The sequence below is a fragment of the Nasonia vitripennis genome (genome assembly GCF_009193385.2).
Source record: "Nasonia vitripennis strain AsymCx chromosome 4 unlocalized genomic scaffold, Nvit_psr_1.1 chr4_random0003, whole genome shotgun sequence".
In the NCBI taxonomy this organism is placed as follows: domain Eukaryota; kingdom Metazoa; phylum Arthropoda; class Insecta; order Hymenoptera; family Pteromalidae; genus Nasonia; species Nasonia vitripennis.
In genome coordinates this window covers 2,207,673-2,234,807 of record NW_022279638.1, presented here as the reverse complement: position 1 = coordinate 2,234,807, position 27,135 = coordinate 2,207,673, and the positions used below count along the sequence as shown (strand labels likewise).

The following is a 27,135-nucleotide window of genomic DNA, read 5'->3' as shown; positions in this document are numbered from 1 at the left end:
TAAACGAAAGTTATGAAATGGGCGAAATTGACATTGTAACAGTCGACTCAAAATGTAATCTAGCAGACATCTTTACAAAGAGTCTGGATAAAACAAAGTTCCTAAACAATAGAAAAAGTTTAAAACTAATCCAAAGCGTTTATACAAAATCCCAAGTTCAACTGTAAAATCCAAGTTCAAAGTAATAATCGCCAAGTTCAGTTGTAAAACTCAAGTTCACTTGAAATGCTCTTAATTCAATTAATCTAAAATGTAAATGACGAATTGTATGAGAAATTAAAAATTCATGTAACACAAATGTATCGAATTATAATGTAATAATATCACGACTGTAAAATTCAGGAGGCGTGTTGTAATATGTGAATTTATACAGTCGTAATACATAAAAAGGGTACTCGTCGCGCCATCTACTGGTTGACGACGATTTCCTGCAACGAGACAAGCTCGAGCAAACGCGAGTATAGTGCGCATGCCTCGCGTATATAATCTAAGCGCATACTATACTGTATACTCGGCTCCGTGGAGTCAGACTTTGCGATACTGTACTATACTCTCTCTCTTACCTGTTAGACTCCGAGCTGAACGGATGTACTGCCGACTCGTGGCTTATGCCACTTACTTTCAACAATATATTTATAATTATTATTAACCTCACAGTGTCTTTATTTATCCACCACTCCAACAACTATTACATGGCTTACTTAAGTAGAGAACAAAATAAAAAAAACATGCATTACTCGAATGTAGTCCCTAATTTATCTTGTCCTAAATACAAAAAAAATTATTCCTTAAACGTTTATAAAATATTTTGAAATATTTCTAAGAAAATGTATTATAATCTTGTAATTTTACTTTTCTGAAAATTGTTTTATTAATATTGTAAAATAATGCTGAGTAATATGACTTGAAAAGATTATAAACATGTATCAAAATATTTTATCAATATATGTTGCCTCTACCAAATAAAAAAAGTATCTGGGTAATATTTATAAAATATTTTTAAATCTTGAAAAGAAAATGTATCTTAATCTCGAAATATTCAAAAAATGTACTAGCCTTTTAAAATATGTCTAAGAATCATAATTTAAAAATGTTTTTAACATTTTTTATAATATTTTATTCCTATATTTTTTGTTCACCAAATTAAAATGTTTCTTATAAATATTTATAAAATATTTTAAAATGTTTTTAGATATATTTTATAACGATTTATGTACATATTTGAATAAAATATGAATGCAACATTATAAAACCTTTGAAAGAAAATGTATCAAACTCTTGTAGTTAAATATTTATTTGAAATATTTTACTTACCTTTTGAAATATTTTCAAAAAACATTATTTCAAAATGTTTTCAACATTTTTTATAATATTTCATTTCAATATTTTTTGTGAACGAAATTAAAATGTTTCTAAGCAATATATACAAAATATGTTTTAGATATATTTTATAGCGATTTATGCAAATATTTTGATAAAATATTTGTGCAACATTATAAATTATTTTTTACAAAAAATGCCCAAATCAAACGAAAATATATTTAAAAAAAATATTCCTAAAATATTTTTCAATATTTCTCTTACAATATTTACAATCACACATTTTAAAAACATTTTATAAATCTGTGGGTCATATATTTTATGAAAATGTTCATTTTACGGTTATACATTCTATTAAAAATGTTTCTTAAATATTTTAAAATATACAAATCTTTTGAAATATTATGTGCTATTAGGGAAGTAGTTTACAACTACCGAAGCTGGGCTTGGCTTGTAGCAACATATCATCATATAATTTTAATTATATCATGAAATTTTAGTAATCGAGGACAATAATAAATATAATAATAGATGGACACTAATTGAAGGACATTGGTTGAGAGATAATGTATGAAACGGCGGCGGCAGCAACCGCGAAATTTTTGTATAATAAAATAAAATCCCAAGAGGTATGGGATAGTAGTGTTGGACACTAGAATCGGCGTCTCAAGTCGGTTCTTTAGGGCGATCGGTACATGGTACACCGCTTCGTTCTTCGTATTGAGCAGGATTGATAGCACCACGTCGCACCCGGCAAATGTTCAGATAAGCAGCAGCAGCAGCAAATACGTAATTTTCGGCTGCATTTTCAAAAGTCTTTGGACAATGCGAGAGGTCTAGTCGCTCGCCGAGTGCTGAATGCACGGATCTGTATGACACGCAGAGTTTCCGATTTTATTACAAATGTACAATATATACGTACCTTCTATTTTTCTATCTTCTTGTGTGTAGCATAACATGAAAGCTGAAATAAAAAAAAAATATTTTTGTATTACATTTTATGTATATTTAAGTTATTTCTTAAGTTAAGGGGACGCAACACTTTTAAATCCTGAAAAAGAGAATTATGAGTAAAAATGACAAAATTAAAGTAAATCATTTAAATTTTTTTTAGTGGTATTTATTATAAATACCTTTAACTTTATTGTGCTAAAACCTTAATTATCCCTGCTGGCCCGTTGTGGCACTCGGTGCAATGTTTTGTGAATTTGTTCACTGTCCGTAGGATTCCAAGTGTACAAATAGTTCTTTTGGGCTCAGATTCAAGGAGAATACCTTGTACACCTGCAGTTTCGGTATGAATGCTGGGATTTTAATTTGAATGTTTAGAAAATGTTTTATACCCAAAAAGGTGGCATAATAAGCGAAAAAAAGAAAGAAATCGTATTTTCATCGCCAAACCATTTCTAAGCATTCAAATTAAAATCCCTGCATTCATACCGAAACTGCAGGTGTACAAGGTATCCTCCTTGAATCAGAGCCCAAAAGAACTATTTATACACTTGGAATCCTACGGACAGTGAACAAATTCACAAAACATTGCACCGAGTGCCACAACGGGCCAGCAGGGATAATTAAGGTTTTAGCACAATAAAGTTAAAGGTATTTATACTAAATACCACTAAAAAGAAATTTTAAATGATTTATTTTAATTTTGTCACTTTTACTCATAATTCTCTTTTTCAGGATTTAAAAGTGTTGTGTCCCCTTAAGTTATCTTTGAGTTAAGTTATAGTTAATTTATCTCTTTTTACTTATGATTTTGCTTAGACTTAATCTTATAAAATTCTCTAATGTTATAAAATATAATAAAAAAATTGAATTTAATTTTGGCATCCACATTAAAAAATTAATAGACTTTGATTCGAACTTAAAAATCTTGCAAATATCAAAATATCGGATTTTCATTTATCTTAATTGATGATATTGATGTCGTGGAATAATATTTCTACATCTCAAAATCCGCTTTAAGAACCCCGTATTTCAAAAGCGTTTTTTTAATATTTTGAAGTAGCAATTGTGCAAGATTTAAAAACATGATTTACGTTAAATACAAAGCGATAAAATCTTTTGGAAAAAATGGGAGTTGATTTCTAGTTATTATCTTATACATATACATATCTTATCTTATACATATACAAATTTTGACGAATTTAAAAATAATTAAAATACGATTTGCTTACATTGTTATTAGTTTTTAATAAATAGATAAATAATAAAATTATACAAGATTATATGTAAATCAAATTTCATTTCTTTTGAGCTGAGTTTGCCAACATTCAACCGTCACTATAAAAAAAAATATAGAAACTCTATTTTTAACAATTAGGGCCATATAGTTATTTTGGGACTGTCGGATACAATGATAGTTTTAAAAATATTTGAAGGCTGTGACCCCAAAATTAAAAAAAAATACTTCTGATAAACCTAGTTTTTGAACATGATCTTGAGGTATACAGTTTTCGAGGAAAATCCTGAGATATGAAGAGAATTTTGAAATACGAGGTTCTTGAAGCAGACTGTAACATACGGGATTATATTTCTCACGCTTTAATATAAAATGCATCGTGTCTTTAAAGTTCTAATTGCAAAATAAAATTCTTCACTTATTTACCATTACTTGGCGAAATTTGGAAAGCTTTTTCAACCCTTTGAGTATCGGTTTGACAAGAAGACCCCGTGTTCTGTTTACAAATTTCAGCATTTATCGCCTAACGAATATGGGGGATTTCAAGCTATACTTTTGAGGTTGTGTTTTCTTGATTTCGATTATAGTCGTTTATTACACTTGTACGATAGATAACTCTGATCTAATGAGTACGTAAGAATCAAAATTAGATAGTGTCTATCTGTCGGAGATCAGCGATGGCGGGATCTAGGTAGTGGGATATAATCATTCAAAATAAAACCTTTCTCAAGAGGTAAAAGGTAGGCAAGTATAAACTGGTTTTTACTTACTATTAATTTTTTATTTGATGATAATATAATTCATTCAAATAATTATTTATATAAGTGACAAACTATGGTAAAAAAATATACGAAATCAAATAGTTAAATGGCAATTACGTATTTGGAATAAATTTATCAAATTTGTCTTTAATACGATTTATAATTTCATTGTTTTCCTAACGTTATTGTTAATTCACTGGCAGTATTCTACACTACTATGAACATAATAAAAGAACTAAAGACACAACCCATTAATTAATAATAATAATAATATGTGATTTATTCAGCTAATCAAATATATAGAGTCGCCCTCAATGCAACTACTCGGTAAATCGGTCAGGACTAGACTGGCGTTCCCTCTTGTTCTCGCTGGTAAGGGCCAGTGCCGGCTTAACCAAAAGTTTATAGTATTTCATAAACGTCTCTCTATTGGTTCGATGATTCTTTCTTCTATAGGCCTTATATAGTATGGGCTCTGCATTTGAACTATTTCCCACAATCGACCATCCTGATACTCTGATCGTCTTTGATCAGATTTTTTATTATAGTTGACTACTGCAAAAGTTTAAATGTAATCCATATAGGTTGACTGGATACTGCATCATAGTTGAATGGATTGTTAGTCTATAGTGGAAACGGCAGCTTTCTAGATCCTCAATATTTTCAAAAATTTTCTCCTCAGGGTCGTCCAATGTTTTCTTATTGTTTATAACTATCCATCATATATTCTACATGCAGCCAGAATAAATAATATTTAAATAAATAAAATACATGTAAACAACTTAACAAAATTTTTGTCCTGTAAAATACAATACTGTCCTCGTTCGTCCATCATGACACACTGATTGGCCTTAATCTGTTTTTCTTATTTCTTTGCAAACTCGCAAATAGCACAAAACTACTATAAAACAGCACTTCTTATTATCACTGTCAACCTTCTCTAGTATTTCGTTATTTCGAAAACATGTGGTCAGGTGGTCTCATCGATTGGGATATGCGCGACGAAATAATCGCCAAAAAACCTACTACATTTAAGGACGCTTACGAAATAGCACATACATTGGAGTCATCTCGTTAAACAGTGGATGAGGTTACTTCTACTTCTAATAAGATACAATCACTATCTTATTCAACGACGCATTCCAAGCATAAATAGAATGCTTCGTATCGCATAGTGCTTTTCGAAAGCAAGATCATGGCGAACAACAAAGTCAGTACGCTTGTTATGAATACGGAGAACGTCACAAACTCAGTGAGTGTCTATTTCTTACTTCTGAGTGTTATAAATGCAAAAAAAGTGGGCACATAGCGAAAGTTTGCAGAGATTCATCTTCGCTTTCTACTTCTCAAATACAAAGTTCTGAAAAGCCTGCACTATAAATAGACACTTTGAAATGTTTCAACGCAGTTGGAGAAATCCACGTTATTGATTCTTGTGGTAAGAAAATTCTTCAAGTGCTCATTGAAGGTCACAAATTAAATATGGAATTAGATTCTGATGCACCATATGGTTTCGTAGGTAGCGATACACTTCGTAATCTCAAAACTAATTTTCAATTACAGCCAACTTCAAAGAAATTCATGAGTTACTCGCAACATCGCCTCAACTGCATCGGTATTTGCTCTGTTAATGTAATATTTGGTTATACATCTCGTCAACTTCCGGTCTGCGTTATTCAAGGCTCTTACGATTCCTTATATGGTCGCGAATGGATCGCACAATTCAGTCACAAAATTGATTGGTCCAAACTCTTTTCTCCAATCAAGGTGAATGCGCTTTCTACCATTATATCTACATTAACTCGTGATTAACAAGAACAGCTGGATCAACTTTTGACAAGGTACGCTGAAGTTTTCAATAAAACAGCTAGAAAACTTACTAGACCTCCAGTTAAGGTACATTTTAAACCTGGAACTTCTCCTGTTTTTGCTCGTGCTTAAGATATATCATATGCGTTGTGTGACAAATATTCTAAAGCAGTTGACGTGAACCTGGCGTCCGGATTTTACAAAAAAGTCGATTTTTCCGAGTGGGCATCGCCTACACACGTTGTTATTAAAAAAAATGGTGATATTCGTATAAATGACAATTATAAACTTACGTCAAATCCACGTATAATAATAGATGAATGTCCTATTCCAAAACCTAGTGACATTTTTACCAAAGTAAAAGGAGCTAAAATTTACGTACATCTTGATATTACAGATGCTTATACTCATCTTCCTGCTGACAACGAGTGCAGCCATGCTTTAACCCTCAATACTCCTACACATGGGTTGGTTCGTCCTACACGAGCTGTTTAAGGCGCAGCTAACGTTCCTGCAGTTTAGCAACGTCGATTAAAAGAAATCTTACAAGGTTTGAAAAACGTTAAAAATTTTTGACATCATTGTATTAGCTGAAAATTGTTGATTATTTTAGAAACGTGTTTGACCCGTCTTCTTGAAAATGGTGTTCGTCTCAATCGACGTAAATGTGTTTTCACTACGAATTCTGTAAAATATTTAGGTCATAAAATAGATACACAAGATATTCATATTCTGATATATTCATAAATCTGATTCTCACATCAAGGCAATTCGTGATGCACCTTAACCTTGTACGCCTCAAGAATTAGAATTGTTTATTGGTAAAGTTACGTACTATAATTCACTAATTCCTGATTTAGCTACGAATCTACTTACATCATCCTTTCAATGGTCGCCAACTGCTGATAAAGCATACGAAGAGCTCAAAAATATTCCCATTTATCCTCAAGTCTTGATGCCATACGACCCATCCTTACCTCTTATACTCGCGACTGATGCAAGCGAAGTAGGACTCGGAGTTGTTTTATCATATGAACTTAGCGACAAGGAAGCTTTAGTTACTGTATGGGCTTGTAAAATATTTTGCAATTATTTATACGCTCGTCATTTTACACTGTTTACAGATCACAAGCCATTGCACAGATTTTTTATCCTGAAAAATCACTTCCTATTTTTTGTATCAGTCAAATAGCTAATTACGCTGATTACTTAGCTCATTTAGACTACGATATTAAGTTCAAGCCAACTAAAGCTAATGTAAATGCAGATTATTGCTAACGTGCTTCACTTTCTTCAACGATTGACGCTATTTATAAAATCGCTCTTTGAAAAGAAGAAGAAATTACAGAACTTGATTCTTTTTATACATTTATTATCAACCAGATCAATCAGTTTCCTATACGAGCAGAGAAGATTGCGAACGAAACTCGTAAAGATTCTAACCTAGGTCTAACCACCGTCTAAAACATCAAACACATCCACATCTACATCTAAAGCGTCTCTGTCTGGGGGTCTCAGGGTCTGTCATCTCAATGCGAACTCCCTTACGGGTCACATTGAGATGATCAGGTTCTTCTTGTCCACTCGTTCCCCCTTCCACGTAGTGGCTGTGACCGAGACCTGGCTAAGCGACAAGATATCGTCCATCCCTTCACTGGACGATTACACTCTTTACAGACGGGACAGAAACAGGAACGGTGGAGGTGTGGCTCTCTACATCCATCACTCACTGACAGCTTGTATCATCTCGTCATCTGATGGTGAATGGTCGGGCAAACCAGGTAAGCCGGAGTATCTTTTCTGTGAAATCACAGCTAAGGGAATATCGCCCATCTTCGTGGGGGTTGTGTATCACCCTCCTCATTCTCCCTTTATCCAGGGATCTAACTTTATTGAGCAACTAACAACACACATGCACAACTACTCCACGAAGGTCATCATGGGTGATTTCAATGCTGACCAACTTTCCTCGTCTGAAGACGCCAATTTCATCAAGGCTTTCATCGACGAGAACTCCCTTATTTCTGTGCCATATGGTGCAACTCATCATAGACAAGACTCTGACACCTGGCTTGACCTTTGCTTAATCGATGAGCAGGATCGCCTGCTCTCATACTGGAAGACTGACACACCTTTCATTAATGGACATGACCTTATTACAGCCACACTCGACGTACAGATTCCACGCTACGTACGTAATACCTACACTTACAGAAACTACAAAGGAATCTGTGCTTAGAAGCTAAGGGACTTCCTTAGCGCATGCGACTGGTCATCCTTCACCACACCATCACTTGACGAATGCATCACCATCCTCAACGAAAACATCACAAAAGCCATAAATCATCTCGCCCCATTAAAGACTGTGACACCTGGACGTAAACGTCACCCGTGGTTCGCCGCGGCTCTTCGTGACCTTTTAACTGAAAGGAATAGGCTCTACAGGCGTTTTCGCAGAAGTCGTCTACCTTGGGATCTATACTTTTATAGAATCGCAAGGGATGACGCTCATCAACGGGTCGAGGAAGCCAGGCTGAATTACTATTATTCACGCTTGTCTACTCTAACCGACGTTGCAGAGATATGGAGAGAACTTGAAAATCTTGGCATTACCACCTCTAAATCTTCTCCACCTGCTCGGTTCTCTCCAGATGCTCTCAACGAACACTTCAGTTCCATCTCAAATGACCCTCAAGCTCCATCTGTCGAGGAGTATCTGCGGACCCTCGAGAATCTAGACCTCCCTGAACACTTTATCTTCAGGGCCATCACAGAATCGGACGTGTTAGCTGCAGTTTCACATTTCAATACCCAGGCCAGGGGAAGCGATGGCATCCCACAGGTTGTAATCTCTAAAGCACTACCAATACTCACTCCTTTAATCTGTCAAATTTTCAACCTGTCTTTGAGTGAGGCATGCTTTCCCTCTGCCTGGAAATCATCGCTCGTAAGAGCATTAAACAAGATCAACTCTCCTACAGCTGTAACTGACTACCGACCGATTTCCCTACTTTGCTTTCTATCCAAGGCGCTGGAGTGGCTGGTGCACAATCAAATCTCTGAATACCTTGAAACTAGACTCTATCTTGATAGTTTCCAAACTGGTTTTCGCACTGGCCACAGCACGCAGTCCGGCTTGATTAAGCTGACTGATGATGTCAGGCTTGGAATGAACAGGAAGAAGGTCACCCTTCTGCTTCTTTTTGATTTTAGCAAGGCGTTTGATACAGTGTGTCACGTCAGGCTACTCAGAAAGCTACCCTCCTTCGGCTTCTCCAAGCAGGTTATCCGCTGGCTTGCATCTTACCTTTCTGGTAGAGAACAGGCCGTTATTGGCGACAACAACGAACTCTCTACATTCCTAGCACTAAACACCGGTGTCCCACAGGGGTCAGTCTTGGGCCCCTTATTGTTCGCGTTATACATCAATGACATTGGCCTCTGCCTTGACTCAGATGTATCCCATCTAGTCTACGCGGATGATCTGCAAATCTACTGTCAATGCCCCCTTGAGGAGCTCGATTCCTGTTCTGACAAGATGAGTGCTAACGCCGAGAGGATAATGGGCTGGGCAGCACTAAATAGACTTAAGCTGAATGTTAGTAAGACTAAGGCGATCGTCCTGGGCTCACCCTACTATATCAATGCTCTACCTTCTACTGCTAACACCTATATAAATATAGGGGGGGCCCAGGTCAACTTTGAATCATCTGTGCGCAACCTGGGGCTGGTGCTTGACTCAAAACTTACGTGGAAAGAGCACGTTACACAAACTTGTAAACGTGCTCACTCTTTAATGTATCGGCTATATTTCTTTCGGAAGAGCACTAGCCTCAGGTTGCGCCAACATTTGGTGCAAGCACTCCTATTTCCCCTCATCGACTACTGCTCACTTGTTTACTGCGACCTGACTCAAGAGCTTGACTTAAAACTGCCGAGGCTTGTCAATACGGGAATCCGATACATCTATGGTGTAAAGAGGGACGAGCACATCTCCCCTTACGGGCGTGAGTTGCAATGGCTCACCACCGCCGGACGTAGGAAGTACTTCATGGCCTGTTTTCTTAGAAAAATTTTCAACACCTCAATACCAGCTTATCTACTAGCCTATTTTGACTTCCACGTCGCACTCAGGCCTGTCAGGGGCGAGGTGACTCCACTGGACATCCCGTCCTTCAAGACGGAGACGCTGAGGAATTCATTTTTCATCAGCGCCTCCTACCTCTGGAACAGTCTTCCATCTCAACTTCGCGACACACTATCCATATCACACTTCAAACAAGCAGCTTAAAATTATTTCTTTAATTTGGAAAACACATAAACATCGCACAAACATACATACATTCTCTTTCATCTCATGTCATCTCTCAACATCACACACACCTTATACAATATACCCTTACACAAATTTTATTTATTCCTTTATCATAATACACTATATTTGTTATATGTACAACAAAATGTACAAAAATAAAGAGCAATTAATCTAATCTAAAATCTAGGTAAAATTATTTAACTACTCGAAGTTGGTCAAGACCTATCTCGTCATGGATACAAAGCGCCCGAGTCTTTTTATAGTCTATCTTTAAATTGGTTGCTTTCGAACATCGAGTTGTAATTCCATCGTCTCTTTGTCAAGCAGTTTTAAACGACATTCATTCGGCGCATTTGAGTAGTGTCAAAATGAAAGGTTGGCATGATCTTTAGTTTACTGGCCAGCAATTGTTGCAGATATTGAACTTATTGATAAATCTTGTGCTGAGTGCGCCAAGCATGCTTATGCTTTTCATAAATTCAATACACATCGTTGGGAATATCCTAAAGGCCCATTGGAACGTATCTATACAGACTACGCTAGACCAGTAGCTGGTAAGATACTTCTAGTTAACACTGATGCTTATAGTAAATGGCTTGAAGTCAAGGTCACGAGTTTCAGTACTAGCACCGCTACCATCGATATTCTTGATTAGTTATTCGCTACTTATGGTGTACCTAGCATTGTTATTTCAGATATTGGCCGTCAATTTGTTTCAACTGAGTTTGAAACATTTCTCAAGATAAGTGGGGTAAAATATCACAAGATTACTGCTCCTTATCACCCTTCGACAAATGGTCAACTAAAAAAATGTGTGTGTACAACAACAAGAGCCTTACTTAAAATGGATCCGACACAAAGTTCTTTGCAACAAAACTAGTTCTTGAGACAATATAGAGAAGCTCCTCATTTAACTACTGGACAACCACCTACTTTATTATTTTTAAAGCAAAACATTCGCACACTAATATATCTTGTTGGACCCGAACCTATCAAAGAGAAGATTGCTAAGAAACATGAAGCTGATTTTATCAATACATACCGAGAATTTAAACCACTTCAAAATGTTTATTTTCTTTTCGGTAATCCAAAATTAGATCAATGGATTCCAGGACAAAAACTGCTGCCAATTCTTTGGCACATAGCTTCCTTTAAGATTATGTATTGCTTTAATATCAGAATTGTTTTCACTTTATATATAATTATTTAAAGTTTTTTTTACTTTTTGACATTTGTCACGATAACGCGCGCCATTTGCCAAAGAGAAACAAACAGAAAGACTCCAGATCTGTTTAATGAAAGGATTAACGAATAACTTGAGGGCCTTTTCCGAAAAGAGCGTCAAATCTAGCTCCAAAATTCGCGATGGCAATTGTATTTTTATATTGTCTAATATTACTTAAAAAGTGTTTACTTTTGTCGTCAGTATTTCCAGAAACTAATTCTTTTAAACATTAAGAATAAGTTATATTGTCAGATGATACAACGTTTTCTCTATTGCAACTATTAGAAAACTTCTTATCACACAATATTTTAAATTTGAAATGTTTAGCATTACAGAATTTACATATTTCACTCATGCTACCTAAATCATTCTCCATATTTGCTGATTTATCAAAATCGAAATCAAACATAGCATCCAATTTTGTTATTGAAAATTCATTGAAATTTTTAATAACGTAACCTTTTAATTTTTTGTAGTTATTATTATAATCTATTTACTTTTATTACTTTTGAATTTTCTTGAAAGCTGTAAAGAAATATACCTAATCAACCGAGCGACGTTAGGAGCGAGGTGACCCTGATAGAAGATCTGCATTATGAAATCAGTTACATGGAAAAGAAGTATACACGACCCGTCGATTAAATTCGTGCTTTTACAAAGAAATCAGAAGAAGGGGAAGAAATAAGAAAGAAATTAGAAAGCTTAGCATTTTCTAAAGATAAAATTGGTGATGATTTTACATCGCTTTCCGCCTCAAGCACGTGATATCGCGCGTACTCGATTTTACAAAAATAACGTAACTTCGAGATCTATTAATTCACAACAAGAAGTAAATACTACTATACAAGCTACGTCAACTAAAGAATCTCTAATTTTAAAACTTTACCAATTTCAAGTGTTGAGATTTCTACGACTACAATAGAAGCTCAATCCTCAACATCTCACGCATCTCTTGCACCTACTGTAAATGATTCATTCCAAAATCTATCTGCCTCTGCAACTTTACAAGAAGAATTTCTGTTTCAAACTCTAGATTGACGTACCGTACGTTTACCTCAAGAACAGTCATTTTTCACCCCAAACACACCACCGATTCGATGATCATCTCGGATACGCAAATCACGAACTATTTATTCTCCACCAAGATAATTCTAGAAATATTTATAAATGAGGGAGGAAATGTAGTATATTTAAATTAACGTTCTTTTAAAGTTCTATTGTTTTTCATGATACTTTATATTATTGATTGTAAAAAAATAATTGTCATTCAAAATAAACCTATCTTTGAGTAAACATCTTTGCACTTTCTCTAAGCTTACTCTATATATACACAATAAGTTTGTACCAAAACAAATTAACAAAAATTCATACAATAATTACTATAAGCACATACATAATATTTTGATTCTCGAAGTGGAAAGGAGTGATCAATTTCTTAAGAAAACCTGAGCATCGCAGTGCCTATCATGGGTGAGGGTAAAAATAAAAAAAAATATAAATTAGAAAGGGTAAAGATAAGAAATTCAAAATTTATAAACTGAGATTTTAAAATTAATAAATTTATAAAACAAAAATGTTGAATTGAAAGATTGCAAAAGGTGATATTTGTAGTTAAAATAATGCAGAAGCGATAGTTTTAGAAATTTAGGTTTTTAAAATTATACCTTTCCAATATTCTGGGAGATATAATTTTGGCGGTGCTTATGTTATTCCAAATATTTGTGATCCTTTTGGTCAACATTGACTGTATGTTACTGAACCGTGTAGTAAGCTCTAAATAACATTAGAACGGAACTCCCACTTCGATGTCTCTCCAAGTATAACAGAGCCAACAAATCAGATTAACATCTAATGTTACTGTTACATAAATTTCCTCTTTGTTATAAATATATTTTGTATAAAACAATCCTTACCAAGCACTCAAGATTCCATTTACAAATAATCCACAATTATTTAAATATTTAATCAACTACTATGGTATACTTGATACTTTCTCTCAACTTTTATGCTTTAAATTTATTTCACCCTTTCTGTTCAAATTGTAAAACGCGTGTATTTTTTTAAAAATACGTTATGAGTTATAATATCTATCTGTGATTCTCGTTAACTTATATTTATCATTTTTCTCAAATAAATTACAACAGCTTAACGCTATTATTGAATTTGTTTTTCTTTAAGGGGGCACACCACCTTTGAAATTAAAATCAAAATTTTTCATTAAAAATTTATAAATACTTATATAAATGAACCAAAATTTTATTACTATTCTTAGACATAATTACCTTTATTTTGATGGTTTTAGACCTTCTATATACCTCTATAATATCTACGTATAGTAGGGAGTCCATAATTCACTTTTTTTTTAAATTTTGATTTTAATTTCAAAGGTGGTGTGCCCCCTGAAATATGACAATAATTGTAATTTTGTGACATGGGGAGGATTCGCTAATGCATAACTTTTGTTTCTAGCCCTTGTTTGCCAAGCATCGGGCTGTCGCGCGGATCCTTCCCAATCAACAAAATGTCGTCTCGGTGACCACGAAGAACATACCTCGGCTACTCAGCTTCCGCCGCTTGTGAGGCCCGCGGGGAGGGCAGGGTCCTTCTCTGCTCGGCTGAAAATGTTTGTCAAAGTTGGGGGCATGCATGCATGAATGAACCATACTAATCAATTATGCTGTAAGTTCAGGTGGGCTGATTTTGCCTCCTGAACATTTGGACATTTATTTACTCAAAATGAACAATATTTCTCTGAATTGCGCAATACGCACCTAACGTACGTTACGTGCACTCGCGTGTATTATTTGTGTAACTAGCGATGAGACGATCGTCGAGATTGGCCGTTGCTCTCGTGAGACCATTCTTTTTGCGGCGCCACCCTGGCTAATTATCGAGCTTGATTGCACCGACACTTGCAAGAGAGAGAAACAAAGAGCACAAGGTTAGCTTGATGCTAACACGCACGGCGGATTTACTAGTGTAATATCGTAGATGCGCTGGCGCTAGAGATAATGCTTCGGTCGTCGTACTGTTCGTCGCTACCTGATCGGATTGATGGTCGACGCTCTCTTCTCGCCCTTGGTTTTGCGGTCGCGCTGGTCTTGCGGTATGTCTACTGCTGCACCTGGATAATAGGGTTGGCTCCGGCCTGCTGCTGCAACTTGGTGATCGGGCTGGCTTCGCCCTGGTTAGCCTTGATAGCCGTGGAAGTACATCGCTTAATGGGATGTATCCGTCGGCTTGCTGATTAGCCGGTGACTTCAGCCACACAGAATCGAAGAGAGTCTTTCTATTCTCTGTGCTTTGTTCTATTCTTCCTGCTTCCCCTTCTCTCGGGCTTCTTCGTGTCGCCGGTCTATCTCTTTCTTGCAGCGTCTCAGCATGTATATGCTCTACAGCATTTGCATCTCTCTGTGCATGGGGTAGGCAGATTTAAGTTTATGGGATATATACGCGTTTTATATTTAAGTTTTGTGTAACTAGATTTAGTGCATAGAGTTCTTGTTTTTTAGTTTTAGATTAACACTTTCTTATTCATCGGCGCAGCCAGCGGTAATTCGAACATTTTTTAATTGATGCAGGGTCGCCCGATGGCTGATTTCAGAGGACAAAGCGGATTGCTCTTTCCGTGATGCCCCCTGAAGTTGGCATTTGAGCGACCCTCCGAATGATTGTGATCCCAGCACTGATTTAGACACCCCTTAAATCATTCCTAGACGCCGTCCTCATATGATTTATTTACCTAGACACAAAACAACACGGAGCGCACCATATAGATCTCGTCATCAGCCAACCTGTACACCTAGCTACCGCTCTCGAATTGTTTTTACATCTGCCGAGCCACTGTAGGAAACATGTGGGTGAGCATGCAGAAAACCGATGAGAAGGCAATATCCATCTGTATATAGATGTGCAACAAATTAACTTCACGGTTTTAACATTTTTTGAATTGATTTAAGGGGATGTCGTAGCCAGAAATTGCGAGTTGTGGGGTCTACTGCTTGTGTCACGTGACAGGTGGAATTATATAATGGCGCTATCTATCATAACAAAAATTAGCCGATAGATGGCGTCCCACTTTTAAAAAGCGATAGAATGTGAACACAATCAGAACCGTGCTTTCTTGTCAATTATTAGAGATGCAACGGTCATGACTAGTTTATTTGCACATTTTATTTTTTTGTAAAATATTTTTTTTTTATAAATATATAATTTTTATACTGCACATGCGGTATAATAAAAAAAAGTTGACTTACAAAAATTTTGCATAACTAAAAAAACTATTTTTCTATTTCCATTTTGTACTCTTTTCAACTCCGTTGAAGAGGTTTTTCAAAGCGTCTACAACTCACTTTAGCATATACCATGCATTCTTTTTTTTTCTTGATAAAGTCTTATAATTTTGTATATTTCTGTTTGATATATGCAAATATACACATTTTCTTGTAGAACAACTTCCAATAATATAGGGGTATAATAAAAATAAGCGTGGACTACAATAAATGTAGAAAGTTATAAAAAAGCGTATGAGATAGAGCATGTGATAGACATAATTGACATAAAGCGGTTTCCATAATCTGTCATTGATGTTGTTTGCATAATATTTGTGCCAGCATTTTTTTTTAATTTAATGTAATAATTATGTTTTGCTTTATATAATTTGTTTTTTTGCACCACAACTGATGATAATTTTTTAATACAGAAAAAGTAAGCATGCACTATACAATATATAGCAAGTAATAAAAAGTAAGAAATTTAACATACAATGAATTATTTCTGACATTTTCATGTTTTATTGTAAAGTACATTGCATTTTATTTCGCTTTTGTACGTATTTGTATCTTTTATTTATTTAATTTGTTTTCTTTTTATTTATAAACTATTATCATAAAAACTAAAAATAGCATCTTGTGTACCAAGGGCGTACAATGGGCATTCTTAGACCTAGTGTGGGGTATGTGTATGGTCGAATTGGCAGCGATAAACAGTAGGTTTGTTCGATTATTGAGATTGGACATGAACTGGACAGTCTAGTTCACTAAATATAGATATACTGCAGCATGCGCTTCGTACAGTTGCGGGCAGAACTGAACTGTCTAATCTCCAATATTGAACGAATCTAGTACTTAAATTATTTCTGTCCTCTGATAGCAATGTCACATAGCTACCAGTAGAAGACATGGGAATTACAATATTGATTCCGCTCTAAAAACAGATCACACAGTCACATATATACTTATTTCACTGCACATAACACGATAAAGATCTGTTGTAAACATAATAAACACAAGAATAACGAAAAATCTATTATCAATCTTGTGTGATGGTGAATCTTTATCCAGACAGCATCTAGCAAGAAGAATGTATCAGTACATCAGTAGAATCAGCAGGAGCAGTCAGAAATACAAGGGATAACCTTCAAACGCCAAAATCTCAAGTTTCTTACTGGAGTTACGTATCTTCCTATACTGCAGCACTCCTTGATGGGATGAGTCTCACGTATATCATCGTCAGTGCCATTCCGGGTGCATCACTTTTAAATACTTTTCGTACTGTCTCATAAACGAAGAACCGTGAACAGACGATCAGAGTGCGATATCGCGGGGAGCCGTGCGGAGGTTATGTCTCAAAACAGATACGGGCGCCACACTAGCACTTCTGATTATATAACTGACACTTGTAGCTACATCGCGTAGTCGCAATCACTGCGTAATAATGTCCGAAAAGTCGATCTGAGCAAAATATCGCGGTTCGCGGAGGTCCTCAAGCGGCTTCGAAACGATCAAAACACGCACAGGCGGGAAGGCAGAGCATAAACGTGCTAGCCGCTCGCCAAATAGACGCGCACAATGCTGCGCATAGCGCAGAAAAGCTGACAGCCTGTCGAGCTCACTTCTCCAGAGCCAACGAACAGCTGTTCGACTAAGTCTGTATGATAGTAAAAATAGGAATAAAACATTTTTTTATTCGAATTAATCAAATCCAGGACACACAGTTGCCGTTTGGCAAATCTATCCATGTAAATTTCATGACTTTAGGAATGTGATGAAATTCTCATATAATACTTATAAACTTGAATTAAAATACTATAAATAGATAATTTTTTATAAAATTTTTAATTTCCGGAAATAATAATGGATTTTAATAATACTTATAACAATTTCGCTGAGATAAAAGAACGCATCTTAAAATTATGAATGTCTATTTCAATATAAACAATATTGAAAATTCGAATTTGTGAGTCGAAATTATTCACAAAGAACTAAAAAAGTTCGCATATGATATTGGATACTTGTAGAATGGTTGTATATAACTCATATAAGCTTTTATAAAACTACCGAGAGCACTATATAGAGCCGATATTTTCACGTAGAGCTAGAGTCGGCGGGGACCGGGCAGCAGTTCAAAAGGACCGTTGCTCGGTCCCCACAGGTTCCAGAACATTGTTTATATCCTCCTCTACTTACATATGATATTGAATACTGATCGCGAGGTCGAGTATAACTAATTATATCATTTATAGCACACTAACCTCAAAATGCCAACTTCATTCTCGATTTTGAGATCGTTGTGCTATAAAATATCACTGTTGTGTCATAATATACTATTTTATAGATAATATACATGAATAAATTTGAGGGTATGATTTTAATATTATATTTATGAATAAATATTTTATTTATGTGTAGAGATAATAATTATATATTTTGGCACGGGAATACATTGCAAGCACCATCTACAGCCACGTACTGCTACCAGTTACTTTCATGGCGGACATGGCGTCGTTCTTGTTTGCCGTGGTTGTTTATTTATCAGTGTTAATTTAGGCCTACACATGTTTCTAAAAGTGATAGGCACCGCGGAACACAAAAGTTGTGATGTGCAGTGCTTTATTCTTCCGTATTGAGCGATTCTGATATCCGTATGCCATCCCATGGTATCGCACCACCTCGCGTCGTAGTTTTCATTGTTTGTAGAAAATACACTAGTAAATGTGAATTTGATGGCTTCATATTGTTTATAATCATGATAGGTACCGCGGAACACAACGTTTTTGGGCCATACGTGCTTTATTATTTATTTATTGCAATAAATATGTTTTTCGGTAGGTTAAATACAATATGATATTAGTCAAAATAATTTGGAGACAACAGAGATGCATTCATTTCTTTGTAATGAAAAAAGCGAACATCAACATAGAAGTAAATATTAGCGCGGGCGCCGCGGCTTCGTCTGCTTCTCAAACTCACCTTAGTGGCGTTACCGCGCCACTTGATCTAATCTAAGTCAAATTTGTTTCCAAATAAACGTACTTTAATATTATAATTCTTTTTTCATTTTCTAATTTCTTATTCTATAAAAACATAATACTTTTATATGTACAATCAAATTCAACTCTGATGAGGAGCCCTTATCAACTGCATTTCAATCTTTTCAACAGATTTTGAAAATTTCACTTCACATTGAAATAATTATTTCAAGCTATAGATAATATATAAAATGTTTACAGCAATGATTTATAAGACATGAAAATTTTAGTCTGCCCATTACTTTAGCAGGTAACAAAGAACTGTATTCACGACATATGAGTAACACACGATTTGTAACCTAATACTTCCTTTTTACCTTTCCGTAATCATCAAATGGATTGGATTGATATTTTTTTACGTTCTCTTTGTCAATCAACCTTGTTAATAACATCCACAAATTGTACGTTTGTTTCACCGTTAACAAAAACGTTACTTATTTCTTGCATATGAGATCTGTTATATAATAACAAACGAAATATTCATATCAACTTTTCAATGAACATTTTTTCTTGTTCTGCATTAGTTATTGACTTCAGACATCATTGTCTTTATTGTTATAATCGAGTATCGCAAAAAATACGCTGTGCGAGTAAAAGATCTCAAACAAAAATCAAAAAGACTTCATCGGAAGGTATGCACTTGTATTGAGTTAGACGTTTAAATAATATTTACGTATTTATATAATATATCGATTTTAAATTGACGGTTGAAAAAAATTTAAAGTTGAATGTTCAAGAGCAGATAAAGACGCATTAAAAAAAGCGTGTGACATGTTACCAGAAAGTCAAAAGGCTGCAGTGAAAGCATGCTTTGATGCTTTGACAAAAAAGGACAGCAGAGGTAACAGATACACAAATCAGTGGATATGCATGCTTGCTTTTGCGTATCAAGAGTCGCAAAATCTATAACTACTTGAAAACGCATACAATTTTAGCGTTGTCATGCTTAGAGACATTAAGCAGATATATTAAGTTAATCAAAGGCACCTATGGTTTCGATGATGAAACATTTGAAATTTTAAAAAAGAAAACGGCGAGCATGGATCCAATGGATGTTCGTGGTAAGTTGTTTTTATATTCAATAAGGTGGCTAGATAGATACAATTGCTCTTACAGTTTGCTCAATTCCCGGTGCTACCTACTCGGGAACGGATTATCGACTAATTCAACTATTACAAGTACGTAAAGAAGTATTTGTTATGAAAATCGTGTAAAAGTGAAACATTATTCTAGCATCGCAGCTCTAGCCGAGAAAACTTCCACAATGCGACAATTTCATTGAACACGCTCAAACTCCTGATTCTCAGGAGCTAAAAAATCATGACAGTTTATCTCGCCTGCATCGTCCCGAGATAAACACTGATTTGGCGGGCCAGCGTATAAGCGAGCCTGCTATCCAAATTTTATATAATTCAAGGGGAGAGCTTGCATCTTTGCCTCCCGCGTTCCGCAACGAGATCGAGCGCGGGTGTTCAATTAACTCTCGACTCCTCATTACGGAGGGTAATACATAAAAATACGATTTGCTAATGTGTAAATTGATAATAACGTCGAGATTACGACTCGCGAGTCGCCGAGCGCTCCATCGAGAGCTGTGAATATTTATATACAAGCAAGACCTTATAAACTCGTAAGTTAATTAAATATATATAACACACGCGGGAGAGTCCGCCGTAAGAATCGATAGTTCACCTATTTTTAAATAACGGTACCAAGAATAAGAGAGCTCGCCTGTTCGGTGATTGAATTTTTGTCCTTGCGCTGCATACTTATCTGCTCAAGCACATTGCGTGCGCTATATTTATGGAGATATAAGTAATTAGCGGAGATTGTAGTTCGATATGCACACACTACTCCTCGTCTCCAAATAAAGCGTTAATCACACAAGTGAAAATCATTTTTTCGGACGTATGACAAAGATCATTTTTTTATATGTAGTCTCGTTTCTCGTTGTTTCTCACTCGACTGATTCGACAAATGCATACGTCAAAATTGAGCGCATTATCTAATTCTAACATTTTTTTCCTTCTGACAAAGATATAGGGCCATTATGCGCGATGCAGTTTTGCATCCGATTGAAAATACTCGCGCAAAATACGATTAATAAACTCACGGAGTGTTAAAAATCTTTTTTATTTCATAGGCATACTTTTGGTCGACGAAATGAAATTGACAAAAACATTGTCTTTTGATCGACAAAAGTTGAAGATGGAAGGTTTCACGAACCTTGGTAAATACACTCCAAAGCATCAAGGACAAAAAGGCGACCACGTACTAGTCATTATGCTCCAGCTTTTTAAAGGAAAATGGGTCCAAGAATTGGGGTGCTTTTTGAGTAAGGGTAGTGCAAACGGAACGGTGCTGCATCACATCCTTATAGAAGCCATAATTTTAGCCGAACGATCAGGGCTAAAAGTCGATGGCATAGCAAGTGATGGCGCAGCCTGGAATCGCGCTATGTGGGATCTCTTTGGAGTGACGGAAGAAAACGTTAGCGTTGAACACGTAGTTGACCCATCTCGACGTTTATGGTTTTTTTTTTTTTGACTTTCCACACTTAATCAAGTGTTTACGCAATTTCTTTTCGAAGCTCAGTGAGTACGAGCAAGTCTGGGTAAATTCATTCGAATACAACTACGACGGTAGAAAGTACATTGAAAGTTTATAATATGCATAAATTATACAAGTAAAGAGCAGAGTAATACTATCAAAAGTAACTCGATTAAATCTTCAATGTACTTCTTCTTAAGTTATGCGTGGATTGGGTTCAGTTTATTCATCTACTTTTTCATTTCATATTGATTAGACGCCTATTGATGGACAAGTATCATTAAAGCACTGGTGTGCAGTCTTAAAAGTAGAGAATCCAAAAGATTACAATTTAAAAATAAATTATCATTAAAGGGAAGAGCACATTAAACCACAGTATTATCAAAAAATGAATGTGGCTTTAGCTTTTTAGGTATATATAAGAATTAAACACATAGTCAGAGAAAACATGCGCTGTCGCAAACGTAATGCAGTTCAGCGAGGACTGTAGTAAATTTAAAACATTCATGTAGTAGTTTTCATTAGAAACAGCAATATAATAAAAAAACACAATTATTGTGCAAAACACATTATTAACAAATTTTTTTGCAGTTTTTTGGTGCTGCTAACGCAATGGAGTTGCTAAGAAATGATCACCCTAACTTACAAGACTGCGATGGCTCTATTAAATTTTGCCGAAGAGTCAATTCATTAATTACGGCAATGAATAGCCGGACACCCATAAATAACTTGAAACCTGGAAATGATATGTACAAGGTATTATGCAGTCACAACCGCGTTTTAAATTAATATTTATTCTTATTCAGCCGCCGTCGATTTCCTATATTAGTCGCATTATACTTAATACGAATAATTGTATGTGTATACAAAATTTAAACTATACGTATAATGGTCCATATATAAATAAGCTACACATTAATAAATTACCTATTCTTATATGACGATATCATTCTTTACAGACTATAGAATCTTTTTTGCAATTTCTACACAAATGGGAAAATGAGGGAAAAATCAATTATTTTCTGAATAACAAAATAGGTAATGAATTACTTGTAGATCTATTCCTTTCACACCACCCATGAGGTCCATAGAAAGGCTCGTTTTTTCTCTGTTTACAATAATGTTATGTTAGTGATTTTAGATACGTTAGAGAGAATTATAATGAATTATGTATATATAATTGATTCGAAATAATTTTATTTATCAAACGAAAAAGAACAAAAACTTTAAAGAATTATATATGAATTAAAAACAATTCAGATATTAAAGTGATACATAATGTTGAAGGAAGCTACGTGCCAAAGAATTGGCAGTGATTTTTTTTTAGTTTACAATTTAATTTATATTATAAACTAATAAATAGACAGAACTGACATAGTAACTTTGATAAACGCGCCATTATATGGCAACAGATCCCGTGTTAAGTATAGTAGAAAACCGAGTTAAAACAATCACGATGTCATATATCTGTTGTGTGACTCTAACAAACAATTAAAGCAGTTCAATTAACATGACATCAACATCGATATTATATCGCGCCTTTTTCAAGTTAATTTGTCTCATTATCAGATCTCGATGTAAAGAACATCTAAAAAACTATGACCATCACCATGACGAGCATTTTGCAATTTGTCATTTATTATTTATAGTGATGTAGTTGTGTCTTGACGTCAAATTTAGTCCTTTTTCTCTGATGTTTTGCCCGTCGTAAATAAAATCTAATCCGTTTGGTATTATGTTGAATACATTACATCGCATCAAAATAAATATATATTTATTTAATAACTACTGTGAGTTTATTCAATAGTTTGCCTTTGCACTAAAATAATATTAACGAAAAGTAACAGCAAGCTAGAATTTACTGTAATAGTGTCTTTTTATAAAATAAATAAAGACACAATAATTAAATGATTGTCAGCAAACTTTGAATTAGTAAAAAAAAATAATTAATAATAGTTTAATGTTGAATAATAAATTTTGGGTCCGTAAGGTACTGAGCAGTCGTAGCAGTATTAGGTAGAATACAATACACAAGATATTTTATGTTTATTATAAATGTGTGGCATGAAGCCTTTAATCGTTTTAACCCAAATGATTATATCCTTAAATAAAACAGCCAGACAAAGTAGTCACAAGTACATGAATATCAACATAACCGTCGCACAATGTATCAACCGGTTTTTCATGACCTTAAGCATTACCCAAAAAATATAAATAGCAACTAAATTTCCATAAATATACTTATATTCTGTTAAAATGAGCCAAGCATAAGTTCTTGTTTTCTAAATAATTAGACAATTTTTACATTATCTATTGTGGCACAATTTCCACGACCTTTGGTACGATTCTTCAAACACTACAACAGTCTTTAAAATTAAGAATGTTAGATCACTTAACAGAAAAGATAAATTAACAGATTATGTACATTAATTGTAACATTACAATTATTAAAATTAAAATAAATATTTTTGTCGATGTTTTCAATAGTAAATGATTGTTCGCTTTTTTCATCACTGTTTTGTCTACGTTTTTTCAACGCTGATCCACATGTAGCTTGTTGTGTTTCGGTTAATCGATAACATTCATCCTCAGCGTGTGGTTCATTATCATCATCTCGACCTTCTGAATAAAATCTGTGTTTACTTTTCGGTTAGGTACCAATAGGTTATAAACAAGACGTCTTGCACTAATGATACACAATTTCGCAATCATACATATGTAAAACAAATGACAGCGACAGGATAGGTTTCCCCACGCACGCTTCAAATGTTCCCGCGCACGCTGTGAGAGAGCGTGCCTAAGTCGATGATTTTAGCGCCAAAACAAATGACTCTAAAGTCGAGCTCCGCGCACGCTGTTATATATGAAAATACTATTAATATATACTAGCAAAAAACGCTCGCTTCGCTCGCTATTTATAAATTAATTGTAATGATTTTATTATTTGACGTATCATTATTAAATATACTGTTTAATATTAGATGAACACTCGATGGTAGTTAATTCTTGTGGAACGTTTTTGAAATGCTCTAATCAGATTGCCAGACTGATAAATTCTAACAAAAACGTTCCACGAGAATTAATACCGTCAAGTATAAATGAATATATTCAATACAGCCAACATTCTATAAAAGTAGTTATAGCTACTAGTACACAGAACCAGTTTTAAAATTATAGAATAAAATAGAAATAAATTTTCAAGATTAAAAAATGTTGTCAAACACTTTGTAATTATTTGACAACAGTATTAATAATATTAACATAATCAGACAATAAAATAATATTAATTAAACATTTCTTTTATTTACATTTATAATTTAATGTAAAATGTAGGATTATAACAATCATATCCCTAGAAGAATCGATAACATTTAATGGCCAGTTCTTGGAATGGAATCTAAGAACTAGGCAGTTCTCCAACTTAATGGAAAGTTCTTGGATTCAATCTGCTTACTTCGTTCTTAAGTACAAACTGTCCATTATAGTTAGTCGAGTAACACAGCTGGGTTACACGTGTTTATCACAGTTTGAGGTTAAAATTGGAAAATGGTATCTAGCAGCAGGCTTGGATTAAAGTTTTTAGTTTAAAGGAAAGTATAGAATAATTTTTTGCATCAGAAAAATTTTGTCTGACCGGAGACTTGAACCCACACCCTGCACGAGGCCAAATAAGTACGGTCGTGCGCCTTAGTCAACTGAGCCACGCAGACGTTGTTCCACACAAGCCCTACGAGTTTCGCCATATGTTTGAATTATTCAAATTATTCAGCTCACGCCTAAATGTTAATAATTTTGTATTTTACATCCGAAAAATTAATTGATTTATTGATATTTTCATGAAATATAATTCTCAGCCATAAAAAATGCCCAAGATATCGTTACTTTCAGGAAATTTAAAATGTCCAGTTTTGTCACACTTTACTTAGCCAGTTTTTGCCTTGACGGCCATTTTAAATGGGTAATTTCCTACCAGGGATCATTCATATACTCCCTAGTGGAAAAAAATGTAATAATTTGTAATAAATTGTAATAAAGCGTAAAAAAATGTAAGAAAATGTAAGAAACTGTACCTTTTTGTTAGATTTCGGACCTTTTTTCTCATACGTTTTTGTACACTTTCTTACATCTTCAGATTTGTTAACTTTTTTTTACATTTAATTACATTTTATTACATTTTATTACATATGCTATTTTACCGCATAATATAGTCCATATATTTTTTTAATTATTAATTTTATAATTGTCGGTATTATACAATCTAGACGCGAGAAGGTACCGTGAAATAAATAGAACACGAGTTTAAGAAGAAAAGAAAAACGTAGCGTGACTTTATTTAAACGTAAACTTAAGAATACAGAGTAAGGGGAGCAAGACGTATGCTGAAGGCTTGCGTCGTGCTCGGTGGTCTCAGAGAGAGTGAGTCGGCGAGCGGAGAGCGCCGCCGAGCTCGGCGGCGTATCACGTGGTCTAGGCGGCGAGCGCCTTGGAGAGGCGCTGCAGCGCGAGCGGGCTGTTGTCGGTGTTGCGGGGAATCGTGTATATTCTAACACTCCCTCCCGATTATTCTCGACATCGTCTTCCAGCGGGCTCTCTTCACACGCTGTTTTTCACTGCGCCTCTGCTCATTCTCACAGCTTCAGGATTATTCTGTAACATGAGAAATCTGTTAGTTTCCTAGCAAAAGTTTGGATAATTTATTATGGCTATCAGAGGGCAAAGGCTTAGTAAAAATATCCGCTCTTTGCTCCTTTGATTCTATCCATTCTATTCTCACATAATGCAATTTGACACATTGCTTAACATAATCCTCATACACTCCAGTCATATGTCTCAATTTATTACTTCCATCCATCTTTGTGCAAGCGACTGCTGCTTTGTTATCCCACCATAAGATGATTGGAAAGTATGTCATATCTGGAATTACTTTCAGCGACAAACATATGCTAATTGATTCCCTATACTCATCACCCATTGCCACGTATTCAGCTTGGCAAGTTGACAGAGCTACATAGCCTTGCTTGTGGGTTGCCAGGCTATCGCATCTCCATACAGCGTAAACCACATGTCCGCTCGTCGTGAGTGAGTCTTTGCAATCTGCAAAACTTGCGTCCGAGAATGTTTCCATTCCGTCCTTCAACCCTTTGTATGTCAGTTACCAACTCTTTGAGTAGGCAATGTACTTGAATACTCTTGTTACCATCTTCCAGTCGTGTTCAGTCGGATTCTGTTGGTGTCTGCTCAGCACATTGACTGTGTATGCCAAATCTGGCCTGGTGCCTGATATTAGGTATATGAGAGATCCGACTACTTCTCTGTATCCACGCTGGTTTACGGCCTGGTTATTTGTTGATTCGTCCTCTCATTGTTTTCTTTGTCTGTTCAACACTTGATTTGTTACCATGGGAGTTGACTGACCTTTAGCTTGTGCATATCCAAATTTTGTTTGCATCTTATTTATAAACTTAATTTGATCCAATTTTATGATCCTTTCCTTTCTGTTTCTTGTTATAGTAATTCCTAAGAACTCTTTAGGTTCACCTAGGAATTTCATGTCAAACTTTTTACTCAATTCTTTCTGCACTTCTCTCATCTTCGGCTCGTTATTGCCTGTCAGCAATATGTCGTCAACGTACAACAGCATGATTATGCGGCTTTTGT

The 27,135-nt window shown here is 35.1% G+C and overlaps 1 protein-coding gene across 16 annotated transcripts in view; it reads right to left on the bottom strand.

Moving 5' to 3' along the window:
* LOC100119218 (disks large 1 tumor suppressor protein) overlaps nt 1-27,135 on the bottom strand; it is a 1,703,670-nt gene that overhangs the window by 449,036 nt on the left and 1,227,499 nt on the right. For 15 of the 16 annotated variants that reach the window (XR_004227336.2, XR_004227337.1, XR_004227338.1 and 12 more), the window contains one exon: nt 2,243-2,284. The exons of the other annotated variant lie outside the window; for it this stretch is intronic. Coding sequence is in view for 12 of the 15 variants with exons in the window: in XM_031928125.2 (XP_031783985.1) it covers nt 2,243-2,284 (42 nt within the window). In the remaining 3 variants the exon portion in view is untranslated. The remainder of the gene's footprint in view (nt 1-2,242; nt 2,285-27,135) is intronic. 16 annotated transcript variants of the gene reach the window in all.